The sequence below is a fragment of the Charadrius vociferus genome, unplaced genomic scaffold (genome assembly GCF_000708025.1).
Source record: "Charadrius vociferus isolate BGI_N301 unplaced genomic scaffold, ASM70802v2 scaffold324, whole genome shotgun sequence".
Classification (NCBI taxonomy): domain Eukaryota; kingdom Metazoa; phylum Chordata; class Aves; order Charadriiformes; family Charadriidae; genus Charadrius; species Charadrius vociferus.
Window position 1 is genome coordinate 1575781 of NW_009648041.1, and position 20598 is coordinate 1596378.

Sequence of the window (20598 nt, forward strand, 5' to 3'; positions counted from 1 at the left end):
CTCAAAAAAACCCCCTCAAGATGCTGGGATTTGAGCTTTTTTTTTTTTTGAGGGGATGGGGGGGAACAGGACAACAACTGATGAGGGGGTTACCAAAAAAAGCTACTAAAACCCCCCGTTTGCTGGAATTTGAGGTTTTGGGAGGTGGTGAGGGTAACAGGATAACAACTGAGGGGATTACTGAAAAAAATCTATTAAAACCCCCCAGTTGCTGGAATTTGAGCTTTTCAGAGGTGATGGGGGGAACAGGACAACAACTCTCAGTGCATGCGTGTGCGCCAGCGAGATTGTCTCTCTAGAGAAAGAATCATGTTCCCAAGTATCCCAGCTTGCTTTCTAGCTCCTATTGTTCCCTTTGTTCTGTATTATTTAAGATCAGTTACTCATTTGCTTCTGAGGATTGGGAATAACAGGCAAGGTAGAGCAGAGCAACCAGCGTCTATTGTCTTCTGCAAACCACGGTTGCATCCAGAAGTGGCTGGAGCAGCCTTCCTCCTGCTTCTCTTTGCTCCTGCCACGGGGGGTGGTGGCGGTTTTGGCGTAAGATACTAGAGAATTTGAAACTTTCTGAGCAGAATTGCAAAGATCAGACTGGAAATGCCCTTTACTTCCAGGGCTGTGGGTCGTTTTCCTGTCTGGTTGGCACTACATACACGCTGGTTTGGCCTCCGCTCCTCTGCCTCGGTGCATTTGTGCTTCTTCCAGTCTTGTTCCTCAGGCTGCCCTCCCTTCTTCCTTCCTACATGAATGCTAGTTTATTTATTTCTATTTGTCTGGGAGGTAATATGTGTCATTTCCCTGATAGTATTCACCCAGTACAAGTGATTTTAACTGTTTTTAAGATTGGCAGCAAAACTCAAAGTGCCTGTGCCAGCAAAGAAGAATATTAGGTATTACCTGGGTTTGGTGTTTGTTTTTTGGACTAGATTTACGGTAAATGCCTTTATGCTACCGCTACTGCCAAAATCACTCTTTCTGCTTTGTTTTCCGCACTTGGGCTGTACCTGCTCGCCGGTCTTTGGCTGGATTCAAGTGTGTTTTACTTACCTCACGATTCTTGGAAAGCACACCTGATTCTCAGTGACCCCAAATGCTGCAGTTCTCAGTCAGGAGGAATTGTACCTGAGGAAGAGCTGCCGAATTTGTGCCGTGCGGGAAACCAAGCTGCGCCTTTGAAAAGGCGCGTCGCAGCCATTAGTCCGTATCTTCACAGTGTGTAGCAAATGTACTGGAAGCTCTGGAAAAGCAGTAAAAGTCGTTAAAAGTCGTACTTCGCCTTTCCAGGAGAGCCCACCGAGGGCTTGTGCCGGTCCCCACAGGAGTGCCCGGGTGAGGGGATGCGGGGATGTGCCCAGGCGAGGGGATGTGCCCGGGTGACGGGATGCAGGGATGTGCCCAAGCGAGGGGATGCAGGGATGTGCCCAAGCAAGGGGATGCAGGGATGTGCCCAGGTGACGGGATGCAGGGATGTGTCCAAGCAAGGGGATGCGGGGATGTGCCTGGGTGACGGGATGCAGGGATGTGCCCAAGCAAGGGGATGCGGGGATGTGCCCGGGTGACGGGATGCAGGGATGCGATGGGGAAGGTGTTTCAGGTTACAGCCCCTGCCCCTGTGTTTTTGGGGCAAAAGGGGAATGACAGTGGTGAAAACCACTCAATTTTAAATTAAAATGACTGCACTTTAGTAGGAAACCCCATCCTGCTCTAATCTGTTTGTAAGGTGACTGACACATAAAGTGCTTTTTGTTTTAAGGTAGAGGCAAATGCATTCAGGATAGGGTTTCTGGTATAAATGTCAGGTGCAACGCAGTGCATGCTCACTCAAAAAGTCAAGCAGATAACCTTGGCATTTAGGGACATTGCCTTGTATAAAATGAAATTGTATTTTGTTTTTAAAAAGGAGGACTACATTAAGAGGTCACCTATTAGCTGTGTTTTTGCTAGCTGTCTGAAACTCAGCTCTACTGTCTATTAAACTCAAACCACTATGTAAACATTCCTGTGTTGTTCCTGGTCTCTACAATGGCCAAGGGGATCGGGTTTCACCTGCCTGCACATCTTCAAGCAATTAAAGCAATTAGCTAGAAGCCATTTCACATTCAAGGTCTACTGTGACATTCAAGTCCAGAAGAAGTCCAGGGGAAGAGGAAAAAAAGGCGACTGTAGAAGGGCCACTGCGCAGCGCGCGCACAAATAACCTGCGAGGGGCTTTCTGGGCTTTAGGATGGCTTCCAAATGCGGCCGTGAGGCTTTGCAGGGGGCACGCAAAGTTGCTGCTGCGAAAGGGAAAAGATAAAGAAAAAGCACCTAATGATCCTTTAAACGATTCCCAAGTTTTGCCTGTTTTGTGCTGGGGAGGGAGAGAGGAACAGGAACGTGGTTTGGAACGGCGTCTGTGTGAAATAATACGGTGTTGGTCTTATTTACCGACATTTCTCCTGGCACGGAGATCGTACTTTTCTTCTCATTTAGGTGGGGATTTATATGTGGTGTTTACATTGTAAAACTGCGCTCGTTCTGGCTAACGTATCCCTTACAGTGACATTCAGCGTTGAGTTCCGCGATTCCAGCAGTAAGTCTTGAAAGCTGCTATTTTTTAAAAGGTTGGAGCAGATTAGTGGTGACCTTAAAAGATTAAACTAGTACAGTTTAAAGATAAATAATCAGCCTTTAGCACATTAGATAGCTACATAAGCATGACAGAAGGTGACTTTCTTACAACAGTTTCAGAATCCAGGGAGCGTTTTTACATTTGTAACTTGACTGAGGCAGGGAAGGGTGTTTTGCAGAAAGGGAGACGTAAACTGATTGCACCGCTTCAAATTGGTTGCTGCAGTTTTAAATCCACGCTTTTCCTGTTGGTTTTATTATGCAGAAGAGGCTAATTTTAAAAGCTATGCCTGCTGCAAAAGAAGATCTCGCTTTGCTGTCCCGGAGGGTGTTCTTAATCAGAAATAACCGCAGGCTAAATTATAATGTGGAATCCTGCTGCCCTTTAACCTAACGCTGCTGCTCCTTCCGTGTTTGTTAACAAACAGCTCTAAGTACAAAATTGTTTGAGAATTACTTTTTCATTATATTTGCTGACTTCAATTAGAGTAAGCAGCTTATTTGGGGAAGAAAAATTAAAAATGTATGGGTTTCTAGAGAAAGTTTCAGCAATTGTTTCCCGGCAAGTGTCATCTTTGGTACGTATCTGCGGACTCTGTGGCACAACGTAATTCAATTTCAATAAAATTATCTTCTGAACTAATATTTCTGCACCGGTGGGAGAGGCAGAGCTCGAGAGCATCCCAAGACTTGGCCCTTTGAAAGACACACGGGCTAAAATGGTGGCAGGGGCTGAGGAGGGGGATGCGATTCCCCCGGTTCCTAGTGAAGAGGCACAGATTCCCCATCCCTGGGGGGGTTGGAGGGCCGGGCTAGATGCGAGTGGCACGGCGTCCTATTTTTATTTCACTTTGAGTAACACGTAATTGAAACGTACACTCGGCAAATTAATTGGTGAGTCGAAGGTAAGAACTGCTGAGTTAGTAGAGACGGCACAAGCCCTCCTCTTTTTTTTTTTTTTTTTTTTCCCCTTAAGTTTACATGCTGGAGCGGAAACGCTGTGGTGCTCAGAAAGGAGGTGATGCCTCTGTAAAGCAGATCTTTCCAATTTTTTTTTTTTTTCTTCCTAGCTTCGTCTTCTGTTTCTATGATCTGCCTTTTGAACTGTTTTTGTGGCTGATCAGTTCCACCTAATATGTCTCTTGATTTCTGCTATTGTAATACTCAGACGACATGCTGTTCTCTTCATTTTTATAAGCTTTAGATGCTCCTGCCTGTCATACTCTGGCGGTTTATCTTCAGCGTCTGGATTTGCTTTCAGACTTGCATGTCTATCAAGCTGCTGTTGCTTTGAATGTGAGATCAAAAGAAGATGAATTCCAGTAAAAAATTTCCTTGTATGAAGAAAAGATTGGGGGCCTATGTAAACATCCCACTGACAGCTCCCAATGAGTTATTTTAGCAGAGCATTAGCACCCAGAATGACAGACAGTCCAAGACTACACGCTAAATAACAAATCAGTCCCTTCAGTGGCAGCAGCACGTTGCCACAACAGCAATACATTTTCTAAAGGAATCCTGTTCCTCTTTTTTATTGAATATGGCTGTTCGACTGCTCATCCCTTCCCGAGCTGCCTTCGAGTGCCAGCCCCAGTTTACTTTTCCTTGACAATATCTGTGTCATGTCACCGATATGACAGAAGACAGGGCTTTGATAATTGGGTGGGGAGACGCTTAGTTAGTCATCTCCAGCTAAATAGGTAGTTTGTTTTAGGGGAGGGAGGGGAAGCAGACGCCGAAGGAGGGAAAGCATCTGCCTGAATGCCAAACAAACGCGCGCGCTCGCGGAGATGCTGGATGCGAGTCCTGCGCCCGAGACGAGTTGCATTTTTTTGGGGTGGTTGTTTATATTTCGGTTCACGCAGTTAGAGAAAATAGCTCCGAAGCCCGGCCGGCCTCGCAAGCCGGTTTTAAGAAGCGAGTTACAGCACCGGAGAGGGTGGGAGAGTCAAGCCTGGCTGAACTTCTGTGCAAATGGGAATTTGCCTAGATAGGGAAGCGAGGTGTGCTTTTTGCCACTGTTTGGTCTAGTTGGGGCCATAATTAGTTCTGCATGTTTCTGCTAACAGACGGGGGTGGGTGGGTGGGTGGGTGAGGGGAGTTTAATAACGCAGAATCGCCAGGTTTTTTGCGCCTGGTGTAGCGCTAACCCCAACTTTGGAGCTTACCTGCGCGCTCCCGCCGATCTCGCCGCCGCCTCGCGAGGGAAGAATTAGGGAAAGGAATGCTTTGCGGTTTCTTTGTCGTTTGGTAAGAGCAGAGGTTGCTACTGTGGAGGCAGAGACCCGGTGCCTGCCGGCGAAGGGCAGCGCTCCAGCGCCGTCTCCCTCCAGCCCGCGCTCCGGCTGCGCTGCGCTTCCTGTTTATTCAAACATCTTTTTACCATTCTTCAGCCCCCGCTTCGCAGAAACAGCCAGAAACACATCTCCAGCGCGAAGACGGAAATCTAAAGGCGGACAGTAAGAGCTCACTCTGTTAAACTCTTCATTTTTTCTCTGCGAGCGCTCGGAGGAGAGGAGCGTGCAGGGCAGGGCTGAACTTTTAACTCGCTGCCCGGCGCGGGCAGCGTGGCAGCGCTCGGAGGGGAATTGCTGAGGTTTAAGGCGAAAGAAGCTGGTTCAGGTTGTTTACTGCGGCGTTGACAACGAGGGGTGGGTTGGGTTTTTTTTTGGCACGGCTTTGGGAGAAGCGTGGCGAGGAGCAAGTCCTCTTTTCGGGGCCCCCCATCGCCTCGCGACGTCCCTCTGGAGTTGGGAGCAGCCGCGTGTCGCCGTCCCCGCTGCTCGCCGGGTGCTCCTCCAACTTGCACGAGTAGCAAAAAAAAACCCAAAAAACCCAAACCCCAAGCAAATAGCCCCCCTTAAAAAAAAAAAACAAACAAAAAAACCAAAACCAAAAAACAAAAAACCAAACAAAAACCTAAAAAAGGGAAATGTTGCTGCTGTTCTGGGCAGCGAGAGAGAGAGGTGCCAGCCCGCTGAGTCGCTTTTTGTTTTCTACAAATTGTTTGCATCGCGGCTCTGGCGCCGCTTGCAAACCAGCCTTGCTAATATTTGTACCAATTTCATGCTAATAAAAATCAGGCTGCTGAGACAAGCATGGCTATTATCTCATTCATATTACTATTGTTTAGACCTGTGGTACTACAAAAGGAAAGGGAAAGCGTGCTCACGCCGGGTAATGGTTGTTAACTTCTCACGTGAGGGATTTTCTCTGCAGTTTTTCAGTATTAATGATTGTTGTATGAATGGTCTTCGGGGGTTGTTGGAAGATAGCGCAGATCCTCTGGGTAATCCGCGTTGCAACACGTATGCTGGATTTTTTCCCCTCTCTGTTCAAATGACTTTAAAAACTACTTGGTGTTTCTCAATTGTTTCTTCCCCCCTCAAAAGTCCACTGAAATAGCAGGTAACTTTTTTTTTTTTTTTTTGGTAAGCGTTCGTGGTGCTCCTATGGTGTGAAACATAAGAGAAAATGGAAAATATGCTGCCTGCCCTATGGAGAAAACCCATCCTCCTTGAGGCTTTTCCTGCCTCTGCGAGATCCAAATACACTTTAAGATTTTAAACTGTAAACCCCCAGCTTCCTAGAAAAGAGAGAGAGAGAGCGAGAGAGAGAGAGAGAGAGAGAAATCAAGCTGTGTGTTCAGCCAAACCGCAAGTACAACAAACATATTTTTAAAATATATTGCTAGTCTGGCTTTTTAATGTTCAGAAGTTGTTCTACTTTGCAGGGAAAAAAAAAGTGGTGTTTGCAACTGCCTTAAGGACAATTTGTTTAACAGTAGGAGTAATTGCATGGGGAAAATGGAGAGAGTGACTGAAGTTATTTACTCAGATGTTAGTGTAGGTGTGGGGCAGAAAACTCACTGTGGGAACAGTGGGCTGCTTTTCTTGGTATCTTAGTCTATTTGATGACCATCAAATTTCCCAGCTCACTGGTTTTGTTTTTTCTGGATGGCATGTTTGATTATTTATCAGAAGGGAAAGGGAGTAGCTGAAGCAAATAAACATGTGACCGAGCTGTGTTTTGTTTTCCACTCAGAAGGCCGTGCCCTTTAACAGATACACAGAAAATAATAAACGTATTGTTTTATGATAAAAGGAAATTATGTGTATCATTTTCTTTAGCAAGGCCATTAACCCCTTGTGTTCGGCGGTCTCCGCCTTCTGGCAGCTCACTGGGTTTGCAGCTGGGAATTAAAGGCACTTAAACCCCCCTCTGGGGTGGAACGTATCGGTGGATTACCGCTTCACCCCTTTGGATTTGCTGGATTTAGTACGGGGTCGTTTCTGCCTCAGCGCAGCCCCCGTCCTCTCCCCAGTCTGGCTTTGGGTAGGGCTGACGAAACGAGAGGCACGTTGAGTTCGCAGAAGGGTGCTGACTGCTGGAGAAGCCTCAGAGAGCGCTGCCGGGAGCTTTTCGCCGCCGATGCTGGTGTCTGTGCGGCGCGAGGGGTTGCAGCTGTATTTGGTCCGTTACGGACAGTGTCAGTTTATGGGATTCATTTTTAAATGTCAGGTGTCTAGTATGTAACGCGGAGTGTTTCCTTTGTGGTACCAGCTTAGGACAATGCTCATTATCTTCCCTGGAAAAAAAAAAAAAACAAACCAAAAAAAACCCCAACAAACCCAAACCTATAAACTAAATCACTGTCAGGAAGTAAAATACCGGTTTGCCTCATCTCTGGGAAGCATGTTGCATGCTTTAGCTGCTTTTATGGGATTAAAAGAAACAAGTTAAGACTGTCATGCACATGAAAGGAAACCGAGATGTGGTTTGTTTCACATTGTGCAGGTAGGTATAAATTTAATAGACTGACTTGCTTTCAAAATCTCTCTTTGTCTCCCCGAATCGCATGTCAGTTCCAGCGCGTTGATGAGCGCTGCGGTCCGTAATAGCGCCTGACTGCCGCTGCCCCGCAGGTGCCGTATCGGCGGGAGGGTCGTCCTCCTCCTCCTCCTCCTCGGGGATGTAGGTTCCCTCTACTGAGTGGCTTCAGATCAAAAAAAAAAGGCCGATTTGCCTGACATCTTGAAGTTGCGTTCAAGTATGCGCATCGCTGGTGGGTCTGGGGAGGAGGAAGAGGAGGAGGATGGATGCTTCGCCCCGCGGCTCCGAGGGAGGGGGGGAGCCCAAATGGGTGCGGGGACTGAAGCTGCAGGTTTAGTTTTGAGGGAGGAAAAAAAAATGGCAGTTTGAAAAACCGGGTAGAGGAAGGGCTGGCGAAATACGGACCTGAAACTTAAATGTGATGCGAAGAAGAAAGAGGAAACGAGCAGTTTGGGGCCAGGTGACGTGGGCAGGCGCTAGCCCGGGGACGTGGGCAGCCACCCTGTGCCCGCTGGCTCCCCGAGGGTCGAGGGGGCTCGGGACGGGCTGGGGAAAGGGGTTTGGGGTCAGCGGTGCGGGATGGAGGTACCCGAGAAGGCAGAGGGGCAGGAGCGGTTGGGTCGCGTTGGACACAGGGTCTCTCCAGCCCTGGCTGTAGTCCTCAGGCCTGTGGAGGACAGTTAAAGGACCTGTCCCTGGGACAAAGTTTCTTCCTAGCCCCCAGTGATGAAAGGTTGGCTCATGCCCTGAAGCGTAAATGTTTGTACCCTAATTTATAACTTTATCTTTCCAAAGGTAGCTGAAAATGCTCTCATTACTATCTGTGCAAGTGTCTAATCCTTTCTTTCCATCCTCTCCGTGCTCTTGGCACTGGTGTGATATCTTCTGACAGTAAGTTCCAGAGAGTAATTATGAGTTGTGTATTAAGAAAGAAAAAAAAAAAATCCCTTTATCTGCTTTTTTTTTTTTTTCTGGTGGTTGTTGCTTCCTGACTTCATTCAATGTCCCCTTTCTCTCGCGTTATGAGAAATAGCAAATAGCAAATAGCGCCAGATGTACCTTCTCAGGCCGAGTCACAATTTGTGTACTTTTATCATCTCCCCCCTTACTCATCTCTCGCTAAACTAAACACTCCCACCCTTATCAATCTTTCCTCGTATCTGCCGAGGCCTCTAATCATTTTTGTCGCCTCCATCTGAGCCTCGCCTATTTTTGCTTTACCAGAATCTTTTGAAACTAAGGTTTTCAGAAGCTGTTCTAAATTAGGTTGTGCCATAGGCTTGAAGTAGAGGGATGTGATTTGCAGCATTACTTTCCCGTGTTTTTGGGCTGTCTCAACATTTTGCCTCCTCCGTTCATGCCACAGCGGCGAGTGTCCGACGGTGTGTGGTGAGATGTCCAGTCAGGGGCTTTGTTTCATGGGCCTCTGAGTGCAAGTTTGTCATGCAGTGTTTTGGAAAACAAGCTTAAAATATGTTCCCTGTTTTGTTGACCAGACAGGGAAGCGCGCAAGCAGCTGTATGCAATATACTATTTATGTTGTAGCAACAAAAAGGCACTCTTCCTTCTCCCCCCCACCTTACCCCTCTTCTCTTCTCTATTAAAAAATATGAGAACTTCCCGTGCTTTTGACATCCAAGAAAAAGGCGGCTCAGCAGTGAATAGTCCTCCAAATATTCAAAGGTCTGGTTCACTTTTGGATAAACACAGTAGTTCAGAATCTGATCTCGAGCCTACAGAAACGAGCTGGAAATCCCATAAGATTTTTTTTCATCGCTCAGACATAGTTCAGTTCTGGTTCAGTTTGCACGGGGAGCCAAGATTTGTATCCTTTCTCATTTTACCAGGATGTGTTGGCCCATCCCTCCTTTCTTGCTGGTACAGACCGCTACATGCTGTGAATCCTGACATGCCAAAATAAAGAGAGCCATTTTTAATGTTTGGGAACTTTTTGCCAGACGCTTTTTTAAATGGCTTTGATGAGTCTTGACTGTGACTCTTTAAAAGAGGAGACAGAAGGTGTTTTTACAGTGTAACCGCCTGAGGATTCCGTTTGTGCCTGAGGAACGGGATTTTTGTAGCCGCTGTCACTGTTGTGGCTGGTTTGGGGCTCAGAGGTTTCTGGGGTTTGCTGAGTTTCACCCCCTGCCCCGCTGCCTTTTGCGGTTTGCCCCCGTCCATCCCGCTTGCGTCTCTGCGAATTTGAAGAAAATACCTCGACCCCCTTTTCCCCGCGAGTTGGTGGAATTCATGAATAAATGACGAAACGAAAATCCGGTGTTTCGGAGGCAAATCCCCGTTGTCCCCCTGCGTGGGGCCGCGTCCCCGCTGCGGCGGAGCTGGGTAGCGGGCAGGGACCTCGCCGGCGGTGGGATGTGCTGTGGGGTGGCAGGGCAGGAGCACTGGGTCTGGGCATCCTCCTGCCAGCAGAAGGGACCTCAGCACCCACGAGGGTGAAGTGTAGCAGCGCTGGGGCACAGGCGTCTCCATCCGGTGGGTTCGGAAGAAAGGGTTTCTGTTTCCAGTGCCTTTTTCTGGAGGGGATCTCCTCAACTGATAGCCAGGATCTATTCCAGAGGAAAGAAACTAAGCCCGCTGGAAGAAAAATAAAGACTCGTCTTCTTTCCTTGTGACTGAACTATTCTAGGAGATGCTTCAGCGGGAGGCACGTTGCCAGCTCCCTTGCTCCGAGCCTGCCCCCGTCACATCAGGGACAGGATGTGAGCTGGGCTTTGTACATGTGGACCTCCAGGTCCCTTCTCTTTTTTCCAGCATGGGAATCACCCATTAATCACTTGGCTAGATCGCTCTGCTGCGCTTAAGCAAAGCCTTCGGGGCCAGCCGATCATTTTATTCGCGCGAAGGATTGCTGTTGAAGCTCTCCTCTTTGAGGAGCTGGCTGGTGGCCCCGTGGACGGAGCCAGTCTTGCAGAGGAGCTGGAGCCGAGCGAGGCGCTGGGTACAGGCAACCGGCGGCATCTCCTCTGGCTCGCAGCATCCCTCTGCTGCACCTGCGGAGCAGAGCTGGGTACAGCGTGGAGGGAGGAGGATTATTTGATGAAACAAGGAAATGAGATGTGGGGATGGAGGTGATTTGAACCCAAGGCTGCCGAAGAAGCTGGACCGCAGGGCTGCTCCGCCAGGATATACTGGATCCTCGCTGTGTCCCATAGCAGAGCCCTGTGTCCTGCCTGTAATCATCCCCAGGCTGTCCCGCTGCAGTGCCCGGAGCAGTGCTGGAACTCTTGGCCTTGGGGAACTGGGGTTGTTCAGCCTGGAGAAAAGGAGGCTGAGGGGAGACCTTATCGCTCTCTACAACTGTCTGATAGGAGGTTGGAGAGAGGTGGGAGTCTACCTGTTCTGGCAGGTAACGGGTGATAGAACAAGAGGAAATGGCTTCAAGTTGCGCCAAGGGAAATTTAGATTGGATATTAGGAAGAATTTCTTTACTGAAAGGGTCATCAGGCGTTGGAACGCGTTACCCAGGGCAGGGGTGGAGTCCCCATCCCTGGAGGGATTTAAGGGTCATGTAGATACAGTGCTCAGGAACATGGTTTAGTGGTGGGCTTATCAGTGTTAGGTTAATGTGTGGACTAGATGATCTTGCAGGTCTTTTCCAATCTAGGAGACTCTGTGATTCTGTGGTGCAGAGGGTCAGGATGGTGGGAACAGGGAGGGAGCACGTAGCAGCTCTTTTCCCAGTTCTGGAGGGAGGCGAAAGAGCTGGGTACGAATGTCAGAGGGAATAAGTGCTGCAAGAACATCTGCTTCTCTTTTTTGCATCTTCTACATTTTATTCCTCCTCTTCATTTTGGTTCCTTTCCTACTCTCTCTAGTTGGTTCTTCTCACCTCCCCCTGTTCTGTTCCTCCCAGAGGAACAGCACTACCCACTGCCGTCGCTTTGCACTATTTTTTTTTTTTTAATTTTTTTTTTCTTTTTGCATACTGCTCCACTCCTCGCCGGTTTCCACACGTTGTGCGGCTCCGCAGCCTGTCGGAGGAGAGCTGCAGCAGGGCTCCCCTCCAACGTGTCTGCCTCCTACCACCGCTCTACATCTGCTGCTCCAGGAGAAGAGGGTGTCGCAGGAGAGGAGATAGAGGAGGCAGGAGTGGGAGAGACATGAAGCAGCTCCGAAGCTCGGGTGCATCCGGGCTTCCGCGCGTGTGAGCTGCATCCTGCCGCTCTGCTGGGAGCAGCTGTGGAGTGGAGCGGGGTGTGAGGACAGATGGGAGCTGAGAAAGAAGAGAGATTGCTGGCTGAGTCTAAATCCCTCCTCGTCCCACCCGGGAGAAACAAAGGTACTTGCCTTTGCGAGACTAAATGGAAGCAAGAAACCCTTCTGAGAGGTGGGCCATGCCTCCACTGGGAGAGGCCCCTTTAGCTTCTGACCAGGCGGTCCCTCAGTGCCTAGAGCCGTCGTGAAACTCGGGGAAATATAGACAGTGGGGGAACTGCATGCCTGATGCTGCAAAGCCATGCTTTGCCTAAAATACGGTGGGGAATGCTGAGCAGGAGTCTTAGCTGTGTAAGGATCTGGCTGGCTGTTATTGCTGGGAGGTCAACACAGAAGGTCTCGCTTCCGGAGTCGGGGACTGGGGTAACAGTGTGTTTTCTCCAAGGGTAGATTTTGCCCAGAAAATATCTTCTGGCTCATCTCTCTCTGCTTGTTGTGTTGTGTTTTGCTTTTTAATGACCATAACTGAAATAACGGACAGATGATGATGTGGGCTGGCAAGTAACTTTCCAGATTTACTGCTTGGACACTTCAGATGGCCGCGGGACCATCTCTGATTTCTGGGAACGCTTCCTTCCTCCTTTCTCAAGTTGCTTTCCTGATGGGCAGCTTTGTCCACCTGGAAAGGCCCAAAATCCTTAGGAATCTGTAAAAACACATGGGATTTTGTTTTGTGCCCTTCTTGCAATTTCTGCATGCATGCTTCTCTATTTCAGAGGCGGACGGTTACTGCACAACTGCCCTGGGAATTGGCAGTGGGACGGGGCGCCGGTTTCTTCTGCATCCTCATGTCCGTTGCTCGTCTCCCCACCCTCCAACGTATATACCTTTCCATACATCCTGCAGTTCACTGGATCAGTCTTCCCATGCCTGGTAAACCTCAGGTGCAGAAACAAGCTTTCCCTGGTGTTAAGAGTCAGGCCCCTTAGAGCTGTAGGTCTTCATATTTCATTAATAGCTGATTGATATTAATATCGGTTCGAGCAGATGGGCAGGGAGGAGCCTGAGCTCTTTTTCTTCAATAGAAATAGGCTGATGGAAAAACAGTTGGAGAGTCGCTGCCTTGTACTGGCTGCAGCGGTGGAACAAGTTAGCAAGAGGCTCCATAGAACTGGATCTTGTTACTGTTTTCCTTATGTACTGACACTGTAAGCAAGTATATGGCATTTAAGCAGCATTTCTATTTTTAAAGTTCTACCCTCTTTTTTTCCAGTGTGTTTCCCTTCCCCAGCCCCCTTCCCGAATCGGGAGTTTCGAGCCACATGAAGTCAGAGGCAGGGCAACTTTTCTACCCTTCCTTCGAGCAAAACTTGCCCGAAGAGGATGGTGAAACCAAAAGATAGAGCTGCTTGAGCGAAAATGTTGAATTTCAACAGTAACTCGGGTGATAGTGGTGCCGGATATTCTGGGCAAACAACAGCTGGGCAAACAAGTCACGTTCTGTCTAGCTTGCAATAAAATTGTCTTGGTCATCTCCGATGTGTACTTCCCCACCCCCCCCAGCGCTTAACTAGTTGGGAAACATGAAATGGTTGCCACTTCCCTAAGCACAGGGAGAGGGATTTTCAATGGGGCTTTCCACTTACTCTGTGGCATCTTTGAATGAAACAGGCGTGATTCATCTCACGGTGAATGTGCTGTTAAAATTTTTCCTGAGTTAGGTGTCACCCAGCGTTGGTTCCCAAACATCATCCCAAGTTTGTGCAATGTCTCTAAAGTACAGTGTTTCGGTTGCCTTTTTACCCATCTCTGTTTTATGCCAGAAAATCTCCTGATCTCTGGGTGATTTCCTGATGGATGAGAAAATAGCTCAGGAGTTCATTTGCTGTATTTAGGTGTAGCACTGAGCAGTGTCAAGATGACTCAGTTGGTAGTGAACTTCATACTGGTGTCATCCTTTCAAATCCCTCTTGATAGTGACCAAAAACCATGACGACGCTCGGAAGATGCACTTGCTAGAAGATGCTTTTCTTCCTCTTCCTTCAGTAGGTGGGAAGACTTCCTGTTTGTATTTTGGTGCGGAGAGGGGGATGACTGCTGATGCTGTATGATAGCTGCTGGAGGCCAGGATTGGTGTCTGGGTTGGGTTGTCCCAAGCAGCCGTGACCGAGCTTGCGGGCTCTTTGAGCAGCGCAGATAGGCAGCACGTAACGCGGCTGCTGGTAATCACGGTCCCAGATAGCTGAAGCACCTCTGTGGTTTGAGGGGCTCTTGGTGTCTCTACCTGCTGGTCCCGGGCAGGACAACTCAGTTGCCTGGATGCGCAAACACGGGCTGGTTTACCGCGGCCCCTGGCAATTGTTCACTCGCAGAAGCGCAAGCACGTGGTGGAGATTCAGGACGTAACTATGGCAGTGGGGAGGAATGTGTGAAAAGAGCTTGGAGATGTCAGAGCCACCCGCTCGTGAGGAGAGGGCCACGTTAGCAGAGCTGTTGGCTAGCAGTAAACAGTCCTGGCACCCTTGTTTCAGGACTTGGCAGCAGCAGGAGTTGAACTGAGTCCAGCTTTACTCTCTACTGCCTGTTCAGTAAGTTGAGGACAAGGCAGATGATTAAGGAAATGTGGGGAAACTGCTACAGAAGCTTTTGGAAAGATAAGAGACTTTGGTCTCCATGTCTGACAGTCTGGCACTTCTCACTAGCATTGAATTCACATGCAAATCAAAGGCAACATCTACTCCCACAGGAAGCTTTATTAATGTACAGGCCTGCTTGCGAATCTCCGTGCTGATGAAGGTTGTGGGACTGACTTCGCTCTCAAATTAATTTCCCTGTCTATCCTCGCTCGAGCGCCGTGCGGCACCGGCAGCCCCAGCAGGGCTCCCACGCCGGCATCCGGCGACGGGCTCCGCGCGGGAGCGGTTGCTGTGTGGAACCAGAGAAAGGGGGTAGAGGTGCGGCGCTTGTCGACTTGGATTAAATGGGATGTGCCGGCGTAATGAGGGCAGGTGTCCACCGGGCTTGAACTGACATCAGCAAATTAATTTCACGAAGGCACTCCAAATGAGCTTGAAATACTTTGCATATGAGAGGGAAGAGGGCTGGTGCTTCCCGTACCGAGCTAGCCGTCTTTCTTCCACGCATCCCGTCGTGTGTAAGGAGTGCGGATGAGACTTTGAAACGGCAGGGGCAGTGCTTGGTCCGAGGCGGGAGGGAGGAAAGGCTGAGCCAGGCAATGTAGAAAGGCAAAGGGACTTGGGAATCCCTGGGTTCACCGTACCACCGAGGACACAGTAGCTACTTGATGCAGATGTTCAGCAAGAACCAGATTTAAGCTATAAACAACCTTTCACATCTTAAACCCGAGCTCATCTGATGCTTAGCTTTTATTGCTGTCAGTTATTTATAAGCGGAAGAGTGAAATCTTGAGAGGAGAGAGATGGGAAATGCCATTTCGAGCTGCAATCCCCAGAGCTGTCAGCTTGCCGCCATCTCACCCGCGCCTGCCCCTCCGTGGTTCTCCCTTCGCTGTTCTTGTCTATCCCGGCTCCTTGTATCCGTGATGCTCCCTTGCAGCCAACTCGTTCATTACTCTCCTTCTTTTTAATCCTTTCCTTCCCGCCCTGCTCCACCCTCCGCGCTGCTCCCTCCCTCTTCGCCATCGCTGGTCCCACCAGGTCTCGGCACCAGGACGAGCGCCGGTAGGACACGGAGCAGGGAGGTGTGGATGTCACCTGGAGCGAAGAGTCTGCAGGAGGGTGGGTGTGTGGGGATGCGGGTGCTGTGCAAGTGGGACCGGAGCAGGGACAGAGCTCTGGCTTTGCTCCATCAGAGCCTTGCCGTTGTGAGCCTGGCCCCGAGCGCAGGGATCTTCATCGGCGCGGGGTCAAACCGTGGCGAGGGCTCAGGGGGGTGGCGGCGGCCACCCCGCCGAGTTGCACAGAGCTTCGCGGCCGGCTGGAGTCGAAAGCAAGCATTTCTTGCACGGCTACTTGTTCTGGGAATCTTCAAAAAATTTCTGGCAGCCAATTTTAGTTGTGCAACCTCTCAGCTGCCAGAACGGATAGAATCTGATCATATCACATGAAATGCATGCAGGGTCTGCTATAGCAACTGTATTTCAAAGAGACAACACATATGGTGACTGGTTCTTTTTGGAATAATATCTATAAGTTGATGATGTTTTATTCAAAAAGGCTGTAGCTTGAAAGGTTAGGGATGTTCTGATTGTTTAGTGTATGATTAAAGAAAGGCTTCTGTGGTTTTTTTTGGCCTATTGAATCTAATTACTGGGAACTAAAATGATCATTTGATTGCACATTTACCTGGAATTATTCTTCTGCAGAGCCAGTCTTAATAATATATAATAATATGTTGCGCTTGTACTGTATAGCGCTTCTTGTCTGAGCAACTCAGAGTGCTTTACAAGTATTCATTAATTAAATAAGCCATACAACACCCCTGTTAAGTAGGTGAGTATTTGTTGCCCATCCCCTTAAGTCTTGTGGGTTTTATTTCTGCTGCCTCTGCCCACCCTTGATGATGCTTTAACAGCTAAATAAGCTAATTCAATAAAAATAACAATTTTTTTTAAGCATACTTAGCACTTTCCGCATATGGGTTTCCTTTGTTGCATTGCATTAATGGGTAGGCAGTGGGGTCTTCTGGTTCTTGAGGCTGAACCGGCGGCAGGGGTGTTGTGTGCGTGGGAGCACAGTTTCTCGCCCGCCCTGGTGCGTGCCCGTGCCCGGCAGCTCCTCGCACCCCTCGCAGGGCCGTGGACCGTTTTAGAGATGCTGTGGGTGCACTGAGCTCCAACCAGCTTGAAACGCAGAATCTGATTTTACCTTCATCGCGCCAAGCTCTGTTGGAAATCACATCCACCCTTACAAGAGTTTTTCTGAGCCGGTGGAGACTTGTTACTGAATTTGAAAGGAGGACTCGTTGCCAGAGCGCGGTAAGGTCTCTCTTCCCCGCTTGCCCTGGCGTGCTGGCCGGCAGTGGTGGTTCTTCAGCGCCCTGGGCTGCCTGATGTCCTTTCAAAAGTAAAAAGATGGGTCTAGGCGATAAAATAACACGGTTTTACGGGGGGTTGTGGATCCGAGTTTGCAGTCCTTGGTGTCAAACCTTTCCTGGCGGTTCTGCGCCGAGATGAAACGCTTTGCAACTTGGAGAAGCAAGTGAAACCTGAAGCATATCTGACTCCTTAATTAAATAGGTATTAATTAAATCGCTCAGAGAGCATACACAGTAGGAGTGGGGAAGGCTTTTTCCCTCCTTCCGTGTAGGCATCTTGCAAAGGGACTATTTTTCTTGTTTTACATTAATGAAGTCTTCAGCCTTCCCACTTTTCCACCTACACATGTACTGAACGTCTCCAAGGAGACCAAGAAAGCCCGAGTCCGGTGCTGGTGAATCCTCCGGGAGCAGCGGGCTCGGGTCTTGCCAGCGGAGCCTGAGCTGTGCCCCAGCCTGTCTTGCAGGGATCAGCCTCTTCCTTACAGTCCCCTTGCTGGGGGCCGGGAGAGACTCAGGGCAGGGACTTGCTCCTTCTCCTGCTTTCCCCTGTGTTTCGTCGTCCTCTTGCTTGCTTTTCCCCACCTGATGGAGAAATCGGGCCTCCTAGAGCAGCTGGCTCTAGTGCCCAGGGATGCTTTTCCCTTGCCTTGCATGAAATTTTGCAGTAAGCCGTCACCATGTGATGCTCTGCTCATGCTTTCGGGATCATGTCCCTTTTTCCTTCATCCCGTGAAACCACACTGTCCTTTTGCTGCTCTGCTGCCTCCCGTCCGAGTCCCTGATGGTGGTCTTTGTGATTCTGCGGGCTTGAGACGCCGTCACCACTTTTCATTGCATTCACTCCGGCTCCTCACAGGTTCCTCAGCCTTTAGCATGGTACCGCTTGGACTCGGCACAGCTCCGCCTGCCACTGGCGCTCCTCTTCCTCCCACCATAGACTTCCAGAAACTTCCCTGACCTTCTCTGGTGCTCAGGAGAGCAGGCAGTGATATACAACTGCCCTTTTCTGTAAACCAGACCTGACCCACTGGAGAAGAGGAGCATGAAAGTCATTAGCGCATGAGCCTGCCCAGTAGCAAAGAAGGGTATGAGCCGCTCCAGGTCAGGAATAAAAATAACTGTATGGTGCTCACCACCGGGATTTCTGCGGTTCCTTGAGGTTCCCACGGAGGAGCCGAACATTAGGTGCTGCAGGTTTTCTTTACTGGCAAAATGGGAAATCCACCGGTAGGATATTGCCTCATTGCGTGCAAGTGCTGAATTGTGATGGGTTTTTTTGTGGAAACCACTGCTTTCCTCAGTGGAGGTGCTTCAGGTGTGGAGTGGTACCCCATGGCTGAGGAGTGCCTTGACCCTATGCTGTGTGTGTATCTCCTCACTCCTTGTCTGCTGGCAACTCAATTTTCAAACCTCTTTCCTCGCAGGCTCTCCAGGTGGCACGGCAGCTTCTACTGCAACAGCAGCAGCAGCAGCAACAGCAGCAGCAGCAGCAGCAACAAGTTAGTGGATTAAAGTCCCCGAAGAGGAATGACAAACAGCCAGCCCTTCAGGTAAGGGGAGCCCGTGTGCCCCCGTGAGGGACTGGGGCTTGTAAAAGCTGAATAAACACGTCTTACTGGTGAAGGTTGGGATGGGACCTTCAGGAGCTTCCTCCCAGTGAAGTCCACAGAGCGCCTGTGGCTGGTGTAAGTGGCGTGAGGACCGGTGCTAGGTGCTCTTGAAAATCCCACCCACGGCGTATTTACAGGTCTTGAGCATGTACTTCTATTAGTAGGGTTGGATCATGACAAAATGGAATAGCTTTTGTTACCGTGTCAGCGTGCATAGGAGATTTGCATTAACATTTCTGTTTGATTGCTGTTCCGTTTGTAGTCTGCGTTCACTCAAACCGTTGATTTGCTGTGTCAAGGATATTGGGAAATACTAGGATATCGTATCATCGGTGTGTTTTTTCCCCTTTTATTGTCTGCTGATCTATGGACATCTTCAGAAATAAAATCTAAATATTATCAGGCTTTGTGCTGTTATGAATCAGAAAGCTAAAACCAATACAGCATTCCCAAACACAAGATGTATGCACACATATGCGGCTTTGGAGTACATTCCGCTAGTCTGGCGGGATAAATCACGGGACTTAAAGACAAGAAAGACCTATTAGGTCATGTATCACATTTTCCTTTTTTTTTTTTTTTTTCCTTGCTATTCTGGTGTTAGAAATCCCAAGTGGTGGTGGGACCGCTATTATTTTCCTTCGGATGGTTTTCCATAACAAAGCACACGCTCAGGAACTTTCCACTTTTAATTCCATCCTCTTGCTCCAAGTAATACTGCTTGTATAAATACTGAGTCAGTCCCTTGCCTTGCCTCGTGTTCGCACTCCTCAAACATCTGAGATACTAACACGTACTTGCCAGTTTTGGCAAATTATATGTATCTAGTTCTTTATGCATTTCGTAAGCTGGCACTTCTAGACCCTTGACCACTTTGCAGGTTTGCAGCTGGTTATTGCTTTCATTATTGCTCTCTTTGCAATTGCAGCGTGTCACTGTATTTTTGATAATAAGTTACTGAACGCAGCAGTTCAGCTGCAGTCGCACAAAGCCCTGTAGCTGGGACATTTATCTTATCTCCCTCTTCTATATCTGATGCTTCAGCCTCTGTAGCCCCAAATTCTTTCCGGGTTTTTTTTTTTTTTGCTTGTTGTCATAGCACATTGTCAAACTCATGTCTGTTTTGCTCTTTCTAATTTTTTTTTTTTAGTTTGATATACTATCACCATGAGTTCCCTGACAGCATTGCTGCTTCTCTTGCCTTTTATATGTGCCTCAGATTATTTTCCTCCAAAAATACGGATCCTAGACTCTTTAAATATGTAGTAGAATATGGAAGGTAAAGCCAACACCGCTAAAGGCCTTGACAGTAAAGAGAGAGGACCCGATCCTGCGGTTCTTACCCAAATAACGCCGGTGGGGACTTCAGGGGCAGTTTTGCCTGAGTGAGGAATAGCGATTAACTGCAGCCCTTGGCCCAGCGTGGACAACTTCGAGCTTTCGTGTAGTGATTTCATCTTCAAAGCATTTTGCAAATACTAATCTCCAAAACATCCCCAGAAGGAAAGTCTGATAAGTAAGTAGCATTATCCCAGTTCTGGACTGGGAAACTGAGGGAAACAGGTTAAGTGACTTGCTTAGGATCACAGAGGGAATTGGTTTTAGAGGTGGGATTAAGATTCGTGAGTTCCTGGCTCCCACCCCCGTGCTCAGGCTGCTGGACGACACCTCGCACTTTATAGCCGAGCTATTATTCTTTTGGAAAGTATGAACCATTTTGTCATTGGGCAAATATACGTTTTATTGGCAGCGTAGAGCGCCATAATCCAAAGCGTTACATTAATGCTTTCAAAAATATTTTATTTGGTAAATCCATAGCTGATCCATATGCCTTTTAATAGACTCTTCCACTGGGGACATTTTTAATGAGAGATTGTGCTGGCTAGGTCCAGTGTCAGGTACTAAAAGAAGTGCTTTGTTGTGCAGATGTCTTAAGAATAGCTCCAGAGGATGAAATATGACTGTGTTGACCTTTCAGCTGTGAGCTTATTTGTCAGGATTCAAATAAGTTGAAAGGATCAAACCAAACAGTTTCCGTAGTCAGACTGGGAATTGTGTTGCAGAGGTCAACAGTGAAGGCCACATCGCGGATTCCATAACATAGCCAATTGTTGGTACGTATTAAAGTACTGGAGCAGCTCCTGCAGTCAGAGACACAATTAAAATTCTAATTTATTAATGTATACAGCGAGCTGGCCCAGCCTGTCACTCACTGATTCAAATGACTGCCCAGTCATTTTTTTTTTTTTTTTTTTTTTTTTTTCCCCCCCCTCTCCTCACTCTCAGTGCTTTTGCTGTCTTAAACGTACTGGAAATCCTCTTGAATGTAGCAGACCCCGAGCGCAACCCT

General features: G+C 48.5%; 1 protein-coding gene across 8 annotated transcripts in view; it reads left to right on the plus strand.

The window, feature by feature from the left end:
• The window catches only part of FOXP1 (forkhead box P1), a 339864-nt gene that overhangs the window by 209688 nt on the left and 109578 nt on the right, over positions 1-20598 (plus strand). For 4 of the 8 annotated variants that reach the window (XM_009883575.1, XM_009883571.1, XM_009883576.1 and 1 more), the window contains exons 2-3: positions 5309-5314; positions 18063-18188. In XM_009883575.1, the coding sequence (XP_009881877.1) occupies positions 5309-5314; positions 18063-18188 (132 nt within the window). Of the gene's footprint in view, positions 1-4973; positions 5112-5308; positions 5315-18062; positions 18189-20598 lie in introns of those variants that run through there. The other 4 variants (XM_009883574.1, XM_009883572.1, XM_009883573.1 and 1 more) reach the window with 2 other exon arrangements.